At 43.7% G+C, this 18092-nt stretch overlaps 1 protein-coding gene across 1 annotated transcript in view; it reads left to right on the forward strand.

Annotated features, from left to right (window-relative positions):
* Positions 1 to 18092, forward strand: part of SYNE1 (spectrin repeat containing nuclear envelope protein 1) — a 1959630-nt gene that overhangs the window by 1035433 nt on the left and 906105 nt on the right. Inside the window, exons 67-69 of the mRNA XM_085611789.1 lie at positions 10295 to 10465; positions 11758 to 12084; positions 14266 to 14418. Coding sequence (XP_085467915.1) covers positions 10295 to 10465; positions 11758 to 12084; positions 14266 to 14418 — 651 coding nt within the window. The remainder of the gene's footprint in view (positions 1 to 10294; positions 10466 to 11757; positions 12085 to 14265; positions 14419 to 18092) is intronic.

The following is an 18092-nucleotide window of genomic DNA, read 5'->3' on the forward strand; positions in this document are numbered from 1 at the left end:
CAGCGAAAGGATCCTCAGCAATATGTTTCAAGTATGACAGGGATGAATGCACCTGAGGCCCAGCTTCTAAATTCAGGCATGTGTGCTCCACCTGTGGGGGGGAACCCAGCAGTTGACTGCAAGAAAGGTAGAGCCGACAGAAATAGAGACAAGAAAAAGAAGGCGAGAAAGAAGTAGCCCTGAGGATGCTAGAATGCCAAATGCATGGGCGGCTTTCAGCTAGTTAATTCCTCCATAAATACACATAGGCTAAGACAGCTAGCTAACCAATACGACAATAAGAAAGACACACACTTGTTATGTGACGGCTTTGAGAAAGGTTTCAGAATTCCAGTGACAGGGCCCATCAGGACAGGGGAAGTCAAAAACCTTTGATCAGCACTCCAACACCTGGAGATAGTGCACAAAAAGATTCTAAAAGGGATAGAGCTGGGCAGGGTGGAGGGCCCCTTCTGTGCAGGGCATCCTCCAGACCTAGTGATTTCCCCCTTAGAGGTGGTACCCAAGAAGGAGCAAGGTCAATACAGACTAATACACCACGTATCCTTCCCAGAGGGAGAGTCAGTCAATGATGGGATCAAATCTGAGGACTGCAAAGGTGGCTATGCATCAGTGGATGATGCCATTGACTTAGTGCGAGCAGCAGGACGGGGGCCTTGGTGACAAAGGCGGACATTGAATCCGCCTTTAGGCTCCTCCCAGTGCACCCCGAGAGCTACCACCTGTTGGGTTTCCTATTTGAGAGGAGACACATTTTGATAAAGCTCTATCCATGGAGTATTCCATATCCTGTGCCTATTTTGAACAATCAGTACCTTCTTGGAGTGGACGCTACACACAAAACACACACTTGGATGACTTCCTATTTGTTGGATAACCAAAGGGGAAGAATGCTAAGCGCTTTCCAGCAACTGAGGGCCAGCTTAAAGGTGCCACTGGCCGCTGACAGGACAAAGGCAACCAGGATGGTGTTTCTGGGGATAGTGCTAGCCTCTGTTGCTGGCACATCATGCATCCCAGAGGAGAAAGTTCAGGATATCAGAGATAAGATTAAGCATCTAGTGGGGAAGGAGAAGGCCATGTTGGGAGAACTCCAGAAACTGATAGGAAAAGTGATCCTAGCAGGGAGAGTATTTTCAAGGCGCCTCACACAGCTGATTAGGGGGCTGCGCAAGAAGCACCACCTCTCCGGGCTAAGCGCAGGGGCGGAACAAGATCTGAGGACCTGGCTTACCTTCCATAGAGATTTTAATGGGGTGCTCATATGGAGGGAATGCTAGATCTCAGACAGACAGATAGCATTGTATACAGATGCCGGAGACGGCCTGAGTTTTGAAGCAATACTGGGAGACAAGTGGTGTGCAAGGAGGTGGCCAAAAGAATGGGCATCACCACGGGTGACCAAGAACATATCCTTCCTGGAGCTGTTTCCCATAATAATGGCACTGACAATTTGGCGAGCAAGCCTGTGCAACATGAACTCACCCTATGGTCAGACAAACAGGCCGTGGTACATACAATAAACACCAGGACCTCCAGGTGTCCGCTGGTGTTGAGGCTGTTAATGCGTTTGGTGAAGCTACAGTTAGCAGACAATCTGGAAGTGGGTGCGAGGCTTGTCCCAGGGGTCAGTAATGCTCATGCGGATACACTCTCTCGATTCCAGATGAAAAATTTCAGGCAGCTGTCCCCCACTGTGGAGAAAGCTATGTCCCCTTTCCCAGAGGAGTTCTAGGCCCTGGCAGATGTGACCAGTCCTAGTTGGTAGAGCACACCCTGGCACACAAGTCAGCACTAAGATACACCACATATAAAAGGACATTTCAGAGGGTGACTAGGATGGAGTAGTCCGAGGACCCACGGAGCAGGGGCTGCAGAAGAATTCATAAAATTTACTTTTTTTCAAAATAAAACTAGATCATAGGCACAAGCACACATGGTAGCCATAGCCCACTTCTCCAAGCTCTCCACTAGGTAACAACTTTGCACTACCTCAAAACAGTGCTGAAGGGATGGCGGCACCTGGAAGGGAAAAGGGAAGAATAGAGGCGGCCCATTGACTTTAGCACTGTGGCTTGCCTGGTTAGGGTCCTACCAGAAATTAGCTTGAATGCATCAGAGGTTACGGGATGGCGGCACCTGGAAGGGAAAAGGGAAGAATAAAGCCGGCCAATTGACTTTAGCACCGTGGCATGCCTGGTTAGGGTCCTGCCAGAAATTTGCTTGAACACATCAGAGGTTACATTATTCAGGGCGGCCTTTACACTAGGTGTTTTTGGGGCATTAAGAATAAGCGAGCTGGTGACCCCATCTAACAGGAGACAGCGGGGGCCTGCCTCCAAGCATGCGACATACAGTTGAACACAGGGCATGTTGGCTGAGGTATCGCTGAGGAGGTCCAAAACCAACCAACAGCAAGAGGGACACTGGCAAAACTGCAGTGCCTGTCAGCCGAAAATCTGTGCCCAATTCACTGGATGCAGGAGTATTGGGTGATTTACCCTGCAAGTGAGTGCCATAGCAGGTTTCATTTCCAGGCAGTGCTCAGGGTTGCACCCACCAAGGCAGAAAAGCTGTTGGCAGAGTTTGGCATGCGTTCATTCCGCATTGGGGCTGCAACAACAGCAGCAAGGGTGGGGGTTACGACTGAGGGCATCAAAGGAATAGGCAGGTGGTGCTCCTCAGCCTACAAGCTGTATGTAGGAATCCAGCAAGAAGTGGGGCACTAAAGCCAACACCCTCCCCCACCCCCATCCACAAGCACACACAACTATATCACACAACCATATCACACCCTCTATGTAGCAAGTTTTCAACGTATGTCTTGGCAGGAAGCCGAAAGACAACGACGGTGTGGATTGTGGGTCACGGGTTCACTGGAAGACCCAGAATGGTGGGCACTGGGGGGAGGAGCAGGTCTCCCCAGAAAGACTAACATAAGATGGATAGGGGTGTCCAGGAAGCGCTGGGAGCAACTGGGGGGTGTATTGGAAGAGATAACGCCAAGAACTCCAAGCCGAACCAGACCTACTAATTGTGCACCTGGTAGGGAACAACTTGGCACATTTGGGGAGAAAGGAACTTATGGGGTGCACCAAGCACAACCCAGGCTACTTGGCATCACCCAATTGATATGATCAGAAATTGTGCCCAGGCAGAGTTGAAGGTGGGCCTGGTCCACCAGTGCCCTGTAATAACAAAGGAAGAGGCTCAACCTGACGGTGTCCAAATATTGCAGGGCAAATGGATGGGAACCCATTAGGCATGACCCAATCAACTTGAGGCGCCTGGAATACTTCAGCAAAGATGGGGTCCAGTCGGCAGACCACACTGAGTACTCAAAGGTAGGGATTTAGGCCTAAAAAAGATTGTTGAATTAACCCCCCCCCCCCACGCTGATGGTAAAACTCCAGCTCAAAGACTCCAGTTAACAACAAGAAACGTCAGAATGATTATGCCGTGATTTATGACTTTTTGGGAAGGCAACAATATTCCTGTACGTTGATTTATGTCTCAATTTATGACCTGGTGACTAGCCAGCTTTACTTCTGTCTGTTTTGATTGATGGCATTGATTTATGATGAGAGTGTAGCCTAAAGGGCGTGACTTTGATTTATGAGACCAAGTATAATTGACAAGTAACATTTTATGACTCGCAGACATGCAGGATGATTTATGGCCCCAGTAAAGTTGAAGCGGGGTACCTATTGTTCATCCTTGATGATAATGAAGCTGCAGCCAAAAACATCCAAATACAATTCAACTGTAGTGTTTCAATTCAGAATGGGAGTGGCTATGTGCAAAGCTTATAACAGAGGCCCGCACACGAAGGGGACTTAAGGAACTAACGTGGTAAACTTGCCAAGGCCCGGGGATGTGGGTCCCGAAGGGACAATGGCCAGGAAATGGCATCCCAGCCCCCCAAAGCAGAGGAAAGGGGGTTGTGTGAAGAAACAGTGCCTAAACAGACACAAAAAGCGTGAATCCTACAGACTAATGGGAAGGCTGTGCCGATTCAAAAGTTCACCCCGGGGCATCTAAGCCCCTATTAAAAGGAGGCGAGCAACCATGCCCAGTTTCATTCAGTACGAGCGCCGCGGAGACTGTGAGACCAACCAACAAAAGGACTGTCGCAGCGACATAGGTCACTGGTAAAGGAGTTAAGTAAAAGAAGGTTACGGAGGTTGGAAACTCAAACTCAACGATGGCGGGGTGGCAGACCAATTCCTTTACCTACATCGTCAATTACTTTCCTATGGGCGCTACACTTTACTATTGCCAATTTCGTAGGGAGTGTCAAAGCGGACAGAAGCCTATATATAAGATGACCATGCTGAATCTTTGTGCCATGAACCCTCTCTCTGCCCAGAGTCGCCCGAAATGATGGGCGACTCCAAAGGTGTACTGGCTGTCAGTATAAATATTAACAACCAGTCCCTCACTCAACTTGCAGGTTCGTATTAGGGCAACGAGGTCTGCAGCTTGGGCCGACTGATAGGGAACTTGTGATGTCTCAACTACTGTACGCAGCGTAGTAAAAGCATATGCAGCAGTTGTAGTGCCATTTGATAATCTAAAACAAGATCCATTGACATATAGTTCCCCTTAAGGACTTGATAAGGGAACATCAGTCAAGTCTACCCGTCCTTTCGTCTCTTTTTCCATCCAGAAAATACAATCATGTTTCTCATTTTCATCATTTTCCGAAGGGAGGGGTAGTAACGCGGCTGGGTTCAAAGTGACAGTTCGTTTGTTCGTAATATGCTTGGCAAAGATTGCCAATTCATAACCCATCAGATGTGCACTGGTGAGGTGCTGTGTCTTGGTCGTATCCAGAAGCGTATCCACAGCCTGAGGTCCCATGATTGTGATATCTGTATCAAGCATGAGTCCAGCCGATTGTCTTATCGAGACGGCCACAACCGCGACCGCTCTTAGGCAGCTCAGGAGGGCTCTTGCGACAGTGTCAAGAACAGCAGAGAAATAAGCACACAGCATTTGCTTATTTCCAAATGTTTGTGTTAGAACAGAAAGTGCACAGTCAGCCGTCTCATGGACATATAATACAAATGGCTTGCTATAGTTAGGCGTGCCAAGCACTGGAGCCCAACAAAGCACACTTTTTAATTGCTCAAAAGACTGCTGACATTCAGGCTCCAAGGCAGGGGTTCATGCACATCTTTAGTAGTCAAAGCAAGCAGGGAATAATTTGGAATCCATTGGCAAGAGTAAGAAGTAATGCCAACAAAAGTGCACACATCTTTTTGAGTTGGAAGAATGGGCATTTTAACAATAACACTAATGCGCTCCGGAATTAGCATCCTACCCTCCTTCGACAGTAGGTGAACTAAATAGGTGACCTCCTGTCAACAATACTGAAATTTAGAAAGGGACACTTTATGTCCGTGGTGTGCCAGGTGCAACAACAATTTAACCGTACTGTCCCTAAACCTTGTTCTGTGTCAGAAGCAATGAGCAAGTCATCAACGTACTGTAGCAATACATTACCTGTGGGGAGTGACAAAGAATCCAACTGACCTTTCAATACCTGACTATAGATTCTCAGACTTTCTGTATAGCCTTGAGTAGCACGACAGAACCAAAAGCTTCTACCAGGGTGAGCCCAAACAGATATCTGCTATCAGGATGAATAGGAATACTAAAGAACACGTTTTTTAAAGCAATGACAGAAAATAATTTACGCAGAAGAGGGAATCATTGTCAGAAGAGTGGTGATGTCAGGAACGACCGGAAAATCGGGAATCATTTTATTAATTTCATGCAAATTGATCACAAAACGATAAACATCTTCATGGTAATCAGAGGAATCTGGGGGTGCCCTTTTGAGAATCTGAAAAATAGGGCTATTGCAAATATTAACAGTCATCTCCTCAACCACACCTTTCTTAATCAAATCCTGTACGATCTGCAACAAGGCCCACTCTCCAGCCTGCAGTATTTTATATTGAGGGACACGAGGTAAAATGCTTAATATGTATCGAAACAGGCAATATCTGCAACAATCCCACGTCAGTGTCTCCTGTTGCCCACAGAGTGGGTGGTACGTCTTTAAACTCAGAAGGAGGGGTCACATTTGTGGACAGATGCTGCTTAGCGCACACCACATCCAGACCTATTGTTATATAGACACCTTCTGGAGAACAAAAAATTGTGGCATGCAAATTTTTCTATAAATCCAGACCCATCAAATTCTCATCACAATTAGATGTCAACAAACATGACGAATCCACAGTAAATGGACCTATGGTCAATGCAAGAGGTTTTGAAATGGGGTTTATAACCGGTACACTGGAAAAACCGACTGAAATATTATTATGGCCAGACAGAACCGCCCCAGAGACCAAAGAGTGTGAAGTAGAAATGTTTGTTGCACCTGTATCTACCAAGAATTCCTTAGCCGAGCCATGCAAGTTCGCAGTAACATAAGGACCGTGCTGATCTACAGGTATCAAAACTGGTCCCTCACTCTGTCCCTGGCTGTCCCAGCTGTAAGACATTCCTGTCACCTCATCTGTGTCATAATCATCATGATAATACTGTCCACCCCGGGGGTCATCAAAGTTATTATCAGAATGACCCTGTAAGGCCGCAGCATTCTGAACCCTGTCCTGGCCACCAGGTCCATGACCCCGTCCACGAGAACCTCATCCTCTCGGGACCGCCGTTGTTCCCATTTGGCCTCCTGTGGGACAGTGCATTCATGATGGTTTGAGGCGCAGCAGGGGCTCTGCCAAACCTTTGACAAGCAGCTGCCTCACATCACTTGCCCTCTTTGGGATGGAGTTGGACACAGAACACACTCATGCCTGGCAAATTAAACTGACCGCCTAGTGTAACATCAGGGGTGACCACAGACGCTATTGATTCTTCCTGCTGGGTCTGCAACCTGCTGCAATTCGGGATGTGTCACCTCTGGATCTCGCTGTCCCTCTCCATGGCATGGCCGGCATCTCTGATCAAAATGGTTATATTTCCACAGTTATTTTATATCTTTATTAACATCCCATACCATCCGGGAGGGTATTTTTTTTAAACACTCCGTACTGAAATGATCCGACTGGTGCAGGGGGGGGGGAAACAGCCACACTTGCAATGGGATACACTTCCCCGACCATATTCACAGGGTGGGTTTGACATCTCGCATTTTGAGCTGTATTACACAAGTTCGCAGTCTCATGCCTATTACTGGTTCTATCCTCCCCGGTATATGCCACAGGTTGCGGTGGAACACTGGCTGGCTGCTCCCATACCACTCAAAGGTGTGCTCCATGCAGTCACGAGTCGCAGAAACGAAGCGTCAACCACGCTTACGGGCGCTGTTAATGCCTGGCATCGGATTGACGCACTGCTGAAATGTCTCATGCTTTATTCACCTCTGATACCACTATCCTTTCATCCCACTATGCCACTCCTTCAGGAGACAGCCTTCCGCAGAATGTGCACAGAGGCAAAAATCGTCACTTGGGGGGACCTCTACCACCATGGCATGTTCCGCACGTCCGAACAGATCTTCCAAGGGCTTCATCCCTCTCCCGTAGATATTTTCCTTTATGTGCGACTTCGCCAGGGCATACGCTCAATTACCCCGGAATTTCCCTGAGAACCTAACGTTCTCCCTCCCTTACATCTGATGATGCGAGCTTCTTCTCCAAGGCGCCTAGTTTCCACAATTTATCACACCACTCATATTCAACGGGAGGAACCTCCCTGCCCATCGAGAGCACACTGGAACGTAGAGCTCTGTTTCAGGCTGGCGGATGACCAATGGACATACTGCTGCATGCAAACTGCACAAATATCTGCCAGCAGCAGACTACTTATTATACATTTTAAATTCCTCCACCGCCTATATTATACACCAGTTAAAATGCACAAATACCAGCTGAAAGACCCGGATAGATGTGACAGATGCGGGGCCCCGGGAACGGATTTTCTCCATTTAGCGTGGGCCTGCCCAAGGGTACATGAATATTGGGGGGAAATCTTTGATGCCATTGATCAGATGACAACACTACATATTGAGCGTTCTCCATTGACGGCCTTGTTAGGTTACACACAACTCATCCCTGCTCCACGCCGCAAATACATTGCCATGGTACAATTGATGGCTAAACGCCGTGTTGCTTGCTGTTAGGGCAGAGGTAGGGCGCCCAAATTCAAAGAATGGTTCAATTACTTAATTTATTGTCAGGAACGGTTGTCTAGCTATGCAGAATTATTACCTCGCACATCGCGTCCCAGGGACATATGGGGACCCCTCACAAGTTATCTCCTTGAAAACCTGCAAAGTCCTGCCGCGGACGTTCCGGCATCCAATGCGCAATAGGAGGCCCCAAGAGGAAGTGACATGTGAGGTGGGTGCAAGACGGGAACTGTCCGTCCTCCCTGTTGCATTTCCCTGATGCACACCTGCCACAAGGCAGTGTTTCATATTTAAACCCCCATTCTGTGCTACTATGACCATGCATTGCTGCGCTACTGTCACTTTGTTTCATACTTTGTGAATATCCTGTTATATGTTGTTTCTGCTACAGGAAATGTCTATTGTGATGTCTGCCGAGAAGAGGATAAGATGTGGACATACCTATCGAGAATGTAACGTGATCAGTATCCAATTTCTTATGTCATATCATGCTCAGGGATACGGGAATGAGAGTCACATATATACCTACTGTGTCTGTTCACACATGCTTTTATGCTTACTATAATGTTCTACGGAAAATCAATAAAAACATTTTAAAAAATAAAGAACGCTGTCCAGGTGGATCATCCTCTGTTTCAAGATTTGCTATGCCTTGGCCAAGAAGGAGCCCCAGAAGGTATTCAAGTTAATTCCACCAGAGCTAAGTCTTATTATTCGTCTTTAGCTAGAGGTGTCCCCGTTGTGGACATCTGCAAGGCTGCAACTTGGGCCTCCCTCCACACTTTTGCAAAGCTCTATAGCTTAGACTCAGAGGTGAGGAGGGACGGCCATTTTGCACGTTCTGTACTGCAAGATGTTTTGGTGTAGGTAGGCAGATACCCTCCGCCAGGAGTGGGACTGCTTGGGGATTCAATTCAAAAGGTGAGGAATCCACAGGCAGATGTATCCATCAGAGGGACAAGTTACTTCCCTTCTGTAATGTTTTTTTCTGGTGGATACAGTATCTGCTGGTGGATTCCTCACTGACCGACTCGCCTCCCCGTTGCCTGCCTATTTATACGTAAAAATGATTGGCCAAAAATGTATATATTTTATTCTTGGAATAATTGGAATAATGTGATGCTTATCTCTTGGAAATGTCTATATTTTAGAATTTCCAGCTCTTGTATACTATGTATACTTGAGAACATTTTGTTGGTTCGCCCATTCGCCTCGAAGGCACAGAAATAATAGGTGGAACTGACGTCAGCACGCCGAAGAGGTCTTCCTATGGCTACGATGACATTACGCGGAGTCGCATGCGGAGCCGTTCCATTGTGACGTCCTCGTTGATGTGGGAGAGCTATGGAGGAAAGTTGCTGTGGAATGTTGGGCATGGGGTAATTAAAAAAGTGAGGAATCCACAGGCAGATACTGTATCCACCAGAAAAAACGTTACTACGGTAAGTAACTTGTTCTTATGGGGACAATCTCGACAATAGCCTATTTATGTACATTGGGATTACTGTGCTGTCCATACAGTAGCTATATGATTGCCACATGCATTCATAAACAGGCATATTTAGCCTTTAGCTTCTGTATACTTTTTTATTTTGGAGCTATTGGTTTAGCCCATTCTTGGAGTCAGAGAGCAATTGCTTGCAGCTTCTCACGAGTGCTGTCACAGCCCAGACATTACGTAGTAGCACTGTATATGGCTGCCCATATTGAACATGAATTATTTTGGTTGAGCAAAGGAATAGAAGAGCTTGGGCTATTAGTATACATTTATCTCTAGTGAGGATGTCTGTATAATGTTTTATACAGAATTACAGTGACTTTTTTGATGTGGTTTCCTTGAGTGGAACACAAGTTAAACAGCATTAATATGTAAAAGATAAGATCTAGCTTCCTGTTATACCCACTAACTTCCTGTTAAAATCTGTACTTTCAATTTGTTTTTCTTTACTTTCTCCATTATATATATATACTATGAATATTATATATGTGTAAAAGCAAATAGGTTGGGATGAGCACTGGATGTAGTAAGAATTTGATGAAGACAGGATAGTGCCTCAGGAGCATGTGTATTTATAAACATGGACATATTTTCAAATTAAATTCTCTCTTGGAAATTAACTTCTTTATTAGGAACAAATAAAGTGTCTTGAAGAAGAGATCAGAAGCATTGAAGATTCTGAAGGAGCGCTCAGTGCCTACTGTGATTGGTATAGAGAAGCTGAAAAGAATTTAAAAAATGTGTCTTCCAGCATCAACGGTTTGGAAAAAACTGCAATGGAAAAAAAGGCAAAGAAGATTGAGGTTAGTCTTAACCAACAGTGCGATGGCACTCTATACGATTACATTGGATATTGTACCTTGCTAAGCATGTAAAGGAAAAGTAAATTTGCACCCAAAGATAAATTTAACATATGAGCAATGTCCAGTGGGGAAAGAGTGAAACTCAAATGCAATTCTCACTGCTAGGTTTAATATACGATCTGATGATGTCCTTTGCTTGCTGATGTTATACAGTAATACTTACTTTAAAAGAAGTGCCAGTAAAATTAAAACCTACCACCTTTTTTTATCCCTGCCTCACATGGAACACTAGTTGAAGATCTTAAAGTCTACTGGAGGAGATATTCACTGTAGAGTTTACCTGTTATAACCTAACATTCTTCCTCCCTCAGCCTACGTCTAATGCACTCCACAAGATTCCACATTAGACAAAGACATGTATGGTAGGGCGCTGCAACAACAACATGTGAAATACCTTAGTTTATATTACCATCAAATGTAGGATTACAAGAACTGTACAGCACACAATGACCGAGTGGTGGTCTCACCCCACAGCTTCAGGGTGGGCACGCTCCTCCATTGAGGTGATGCTTCTATGGATATACATATTCTCTGGCTGCATGCACCCTTATGGGAGCCTCCAAGCTTCTGCAAAGGATGGGAGCAGAATGCTCAGTTGGAGATTTACCATAGGAGCTCTTTGACCCACTGGATAGCCTCTCCCAGACTTAGTAGTGCTTAAGGGAATTATGTGTAGTCTGGCCAATGAAAAAGAAAATCATGATCAGACATGGGATGGGGGACTGATGGGATTTAATTGCTGTTTCATGATGGTGTTCAGTGCACACTTGCAAGATGATTATTTACTTTCTAGAGATTTGGAAACTTGAAAAGAAATTCTTGTTGTTTGCATGGGCTACTCATTTGAAAATCAGTACACAGATATTTGCCATATTGATGCATATGTTGTGGGCTAATCACTGGCTGTGGTTATTGCACCATCGCCCCCACCCCACATTACACAACTAGAAATTGGAAGCACAGCAAATTATGTCTGCAGTGTATGCCCGACAGAGATATTCCACTTCCAGGTTCAACTTTCTTCCGAGACCGAAGTATTTGTTCATCATTTTCTGTAGAGAGGAATTACAATGTGGCAATTAGTTTTGAGTGCACACCTCTACCTGTGTAAGTTTGAGGGATTTTCAAGCTAAATCGTCAGCAAACTAAGAGTTGCATTGAGGTCATCACTACTGCAGGAGAATATTTAGAAGTACCCATATGTTAATGATTTATTTCTTTTAAATTCCCAGATCCTTCTGAGTGATATGGAAAAGGGCCACAGTCTGCTAAAATCTGCTCGTGAAAAGGCTGATAGGGCTATCAAATGCCTGGAGGGGCGTGAGGCTGAACAACTGAAAGAAGAAATCCACAGCCACATGGAGCAGCTTGACGAGCTGACTAGCAATATCAGGCGAGAGCACACTGCCTCGGACAAATGCCTACATTTAGCCAAGGAATACACAGATAAATTCAAAGTTCAAACTCGTTGGCTGACTGAATACCAAGCCATACTGCATGCCCCCTTGGAGCCCAAAACCGAATTGTATGAAAAGAAGGCACAGTTAGCCAAGTACAAGGTAAGATGTGCATTTCTTTCTTTGTACGAAAGTTTCATCCTAAGGAAAAGTGGGCAACCAAAGGCCTGAAATTAATGTTTGGAACAGAAAGTGATGAAGGAAATAAATACTTCAGGTTACAAGTCGTGCGTGTTGGTGATGTGATCTATACAGAACAGACAAGCGTTCAATGGAACATGTAGTTTGTGGTGAATCTAGGAGGTAGTAGTATAAGGAGATGCAGTTAATACAAGATTTATTTTATTTTTGTGGGCATGTGTAAATCTAGAAATGTATAATTCTTCAGTGCTTCAATGCTTCTAGACATCACAGGAGGTAGTTAAGGAGAAAAGAGAAAATATAGGGAACCAAAAAATTTAGCATTCGTTCATTATTACAGATGATTACCAGTAAACCAAAAAAGAAAAAGGGTGTGAAAGAAGAGTTCCTTTAGAAAAGTTGCAACCAGTAACTTAGAGCCCAGATATTCTATGTTCTGGTCGCCAAAAGCAGTCACATTTTGCAACCAATGTTTTTGTCAGCAGAAACTTATATTGCAAACCAAATTATGTACTAATAGGTTGGTTCACACAAAAAGGATCCAGAGTGAGTCGCAATCCTACCTAAATGATAAATATTCATTAGGTAAATCAGAAATTGTGACTCAGTCAAAATCTGAAAAAAAATAAGCAGACTTTATTTTTAAAGCTGACCAGTTTCCTTAGATGAATAGAGGATGCTTTTTAAAAAAAAGTAATATTAGTTTTTAAAAGTTTCATTGTGAGCTGGCACTGATCCCCTGTAACTTGCAGCCCAATTCGCAAAAGGGAAGGATTCCAAAGGAGACACTTTACTTTTGCGAATAAGTTACCAATCCTAATTTGGGTGTTGATAACTTCTCAATGGTGTGCACCCAAAATTCTGGTTGCAAACTATTGATTCTTATGATACTGAGTTGCTATTTAGAAGGGTCTCCCTTCTACACTCAATTTTTAAATTGCAAATCGTGAACCATATGTAAAAAAGTCAAGGTTTACAATTGCTAAAATTGTATCATGTTAAAGAAATACCGATTCTGAGGTGGCAAAATCTCCAGTTTTTGTTAATCAGAGTGCTTGCATAATTGGTTAAGACATCTGGGGGCATATGTATTAAGCCCTTTTCCCATTCGCAAACGGGCCGATTCTCAGAATCGGCCTGTTTGCGAACGGGAAAAGGCCTTTTGGGATGTATCATCTCAAAGGGGCATCGCAAATTAGAGAATCGCAAATTAGCGATTCTCTATTTTGCGATTGCATTTAAGGAATTGCAAATTGTGATTCCTTAAATACGATGTAACAAGCACCCAAGTTGTGCGATTTCTCCTTAAGAAATCGCAAATTACCACCAACTTCAAGTTGGTGGTAATTTGCGATTTCTTTGAAAGATGCACTTTTTGGCATTTTTCAAAGTGCCATGTGGCGCACATACATGCCCTTAGACCATGTATGTGCGCCACATGCGCACACATGCTCATTTCAGGGGTGCATTAGGGTGTCCTTTTGACACCCTTGCACCCTTGAAATTATTCTCAATTTGCGATTCTCTAATTGCGAATCGCTAATTGAGAATGTCTTCCCATCCATTTTTATGGGCCTCCTGCCCCATAGGAATGAATGGGAAGGTATTCCTTAATTGCGATTCGCAACTTGCTAATCGCAATTAAGGAATGCCAAAGAATCGCTAACAATTTGTGAATTTTTACTTACATCTCGTTTGCGAATCCCAAATAGCGATTCTCAAAAAATCGCTATTTGAGAATCGCAAATAGAGATTTTGATACATATACCCCCTGGCCCCTAAAGCACTATATAGGAATGGGTAGGAATTTCCACATTAGCATATTGAGGTATATTTTGATGCATTCAATAGTAAATTTACTTTGCAGAAATGAGAGGAAGTTGCCAGCTGCCTTTAACAAACAGGAAGGTGGGAGGAAATTTGTTAGAGGGTAGAAACTGAGGTGTCAACAAAACAGAGTCACAGTTGACGCTGGTAATAAACCAAATTAAAGGCACTGGAACGATGTCAAGATGACAAACTAATAATGATATAAACCATTTGTATAGATTATGAAAACAGGTTGGACTATGTGGCCATTGTGGTATGTATTCAATGCATTATTACATGTTTGTACATTAATGAAATTGTTTTCTTTCAAAGTCAATCCAACAGACTGTTTTATCCCATGAGCCTTCCATAAAAACTGTGACAGAAAAGGGAGAGGCACTGCTTGAACTATCACACGATGTTACTGTGGGGAACAGGATCCAGAAGCTACAGACTGACTACCAGGAACTTTGCAATTTAGCAAAGGTACTATTCATTCCAATCGATTTATGGATTAATGGTTGATTAACAAGATTAAAACATCTCCAGTCATCTACTTACCATCTCACTATCATTTAATTGTGTAGAACGCTTGCATCTCCTTTCACCGGTAAATTGTTTATTTCAAGTCTTTGCAAACCTACATTGGAAATAGGTCAGCAGAAAGGGTGCAGGATGAAACTCTGACTATATTGGGAGAGAGAGGGCCGATTTAAACTCATAGGGTCTGGAAGGGGGTTAAGTGGCTTAAAAAGTACCAGCTGCAATATGAATAACACATTTTATGCATGTTCCACGCGTCATAATACAGCATCCATCCTGGATTAAAAGTTGAAGTCAAAATAGGAGACTGTCTACTTGTGGGTCAGAATAGTGTAGTGATGCAAAAATGTTTGTTGTCCAAATAATCAGAATGGAAAGAAACCCATTGTAAGAACTCCTGATGGATACCAAGAGCACATTCAATGATGTATTGTAAACTGACAGTGCATTTTGATCAATTTCAACATGAGCCAGAAGAAGCAAAGCTATGTGTGGGGGCAATCTTTTGAAGAAAACTTAAAGTTGGGTTGTATTGAAGCATAAGAATCTCATATTATTCACTCTGGATGCAAAGTCCTCATTCTAAATGTAAAATGTTGGGCAAGTGGAGTTTTGACAATTCTAAACGGAAATGCCCAAATGTTCAATCATGAGCAAAGAATCAAAAGGTATAGCAAGATCTTAAGAACTGGGAAAAATTGACTAACAGTTAAGAATTTGAGCTCTGTTCCCTGGAAGCAAACGATTATCTTTGATCATTCATCCCAAGCATATTTAATCTGTCTAAATTAATGTACGAAAGATGGCTCTTTCTTCAAGCAAGTTACCTCACCCCCAAAAGAAACTCATTAAAGAAACTCATGGAAAATGGAGGAGCACAGCCCCTGATAGCTTATGGATGGGCAGGTCAGATCAAAACGAATCCCCAGAATATTTCATGCTGCGGTGCCCCCATATTCCAGGCACATTGGGTGTGTTATTTGGCGGAACTTCTAAAAGAAGCCAGATTTACGAGCAACCAGAAATCCATGTCATTCTTACAGAGTGACCAGTTTCCTGAAGTCACCACAGGAGCAGTACACAACGATACACTGAGTAGAGAGGAAGGTTTATAGTGCTAGAGTGATCAATGCCCTTCTTAGTCACTGGGCAGATGAATAATGGACAATAAAGGCACAAGGAAAAATGTGTGACCTACACCTTAGTGGGGAATTGAAAGCAAATTGGAGACAGGAGGCAATGTCAATATGGATTGGGGTTTAAGTGAACAATACTAACATTCATAGGCAGGATGGTGCCCACCACAAGGTAGGAAACTGAAACTGAAGGACAAAATAACCTTTCTTCCCATTCTGGGGTGCACTAGGGGCACATTTGCACTTTAACACATAGTTTGGCAAAGCGAAGAGTCTCTGTGATGCAAGATTCTTCCCTGACTGAAATAATTTTCAATGGTCAGATGAACAATTAATGACTTTTACTCAATTACATTTTCCTGCGAGGAAAGGGATCTTGAGAAATAAAACAGAATTGTGATTTTTCACCTTTAAAACTTGCATTCCCTGTTGCTTGTGTGCTGAAGCTTATTTTCTTCCTGTAGCATGTCTGGCCAGAGGCTGTATCAATTAGCAGACACATGCTCATTCTTTAAACCACCTACCCACCTGTCTAGCTGTCTCTCTTGTGTATATATTCCAGATGTGTGTGCCTTTCTTGGAAAATCTGTGTGTTTCTTTCTCTCTACCTGCATATTTGTAATTCTGTCATTCTAAGTAGAACCTCTGTATGATGCAATAGAGGCTGTTTACCTCTCTGCTGTCTCTATATCTTTATATCTGTTTATATATTTTGAAATATTGGTATTGCTATTGATATATTTATAAATGCCTCCTCCATACTCGGGCAACCTGGAGTCTCAAGACAGAACTACGCACAGTGGGATTGGAGTCCCATGAGAAAAGCCTTTCCCTCGGACCCCCAGCAAAAGTGGGGGTTGTCTGTTCCCCTTCTCATCAGGAAATGGAGTTAACCCAGACCTGGGCTACAGGAACTTTATGACACTTTCCAGGGTAGGAAAGGGTCATATCGCAGTTTGGGACTGCCCATAAACGTACATATGTTCCTAGCATGTGTGGCAGTAGATGCACATACTCCTGCCTTCTAGTGATGGGCTTGGACGTTTGCAACTTGTTTTTCTTTGAAGAAGTCTTTCGAGTCATGAAGTATAGTGAATCCTCTATTATTTGGCAAAGCATATGGGCACCAGCACCAGTGTTACATGCCTCTTCCCACCCCTTGAATAGCATTTACACTCAGGGTGGAGAAAGCAGCAGAAGTAAATCCATTTACACTTGCCCGAAGATTTTTTGTGGAGTTCTGTTAGGAAATAAATATCTGTTTACACTGAAAATACCTTTGTTGATAGGGTCCTCTAAATCAAGGTCATTGTTTTACCTAATGATGCAACATAAACAGCACTTACTGCTACTAACTTTTTCATTCCATATCTCTGTGCCTCACAATAGCAAGAATAGTTTATGAATACTAGTGCTCATGTTTCTGGTTTTCAGGGAGAGATTCACAGAAGATGTATTTCCAGCACTGGACAGTGATGAACGCAACTCTTCGGCTAGAGATTCATTTACAAAGTGTTCCTAGAGATGTTAGAAATTTCTACTATAGAAATTTTCGAAAAAAATGATGACTTTTCATGGAAAGACACAGAGAGGAGGCATTGATAAATGCATACATACACATTGCTGCTAAAATGTTTTGCATAAAATTAGTTCATCAATATCTATGCATACCCATTTCAGTGTCTCCTGTCTGTTCTTGTCTTCATATGTTTTTCCCTGGGAACACTGTAGGAAGCCGGCTCATTATATGATATATCAAAATGAGATATATCGAGCAAAGAGTCCAGGGGCTCCATTATGAGTGGACAGGGGCTTGCTCTAGCAATCCCAGGTTGATCTGCTAGGGGGTTGTGTGGTCGAGACACCTTAGGCTTATCAGACAATATCTGCAAATATACACAATAATCAATAAATGATGCACACGACTCAAGATCTGCACCAATTTTTCGAAATTACATGTATTTTTATATATATTTAGGCACCAGAACCAGTTAGATCAGGTAAGTATGTTTTTCAATAGAAAAACTTTTGCATTTTTAAAGTTGACACTTATTGTAATTTTCAGAAGCTGCAATGTTATCCTACGGGAGAAAGTACCAGTATGGCATTCAGGTAAGGTACAGCGACTTACAGGACCAATCTCCAGGAGTCAAGGCAGCACCAGCAAAACATCACCAGCGGCACTAGGGGTGCAAAACAGCATTGGGTGCCCAGTGTTAGTCTGTGGGGATCGGTTATTCGCTTAAATAGGCTGCAGGCATGGACTGGGAGGCCACTCGGGCCGATCCAACTGGGAGGCTCAGGCCTCACGATGCTCGGGAATGTAGGGACACCTTTGGTCTTCTTCTCCACAGGCCAGGGGTGACATGTGCAGAGGTGTCTTCAGGCGGCAGGTTTTCCTTACTGAGAGCTGTCGTGCTAGAGGAGGCCTGTGAACAGAAGCTGCTGGCGATGCCAGAAAGTGCATGAGAGGCTAAACCA

The sequence above is a fragment of the Triturus cristatus genome, chromosome 6 (genome assembly GCF_964204655.1).
Source record: "Triturus cristatus chromosome 6, aTriCri1.1, whole genome shotgun sequence".
Lineage (NCBI taxonomy): Eukaryota > Metazoa > Chordata > Amphibia > Caudata > Salamandridae > Triturus > Triturus cristatus.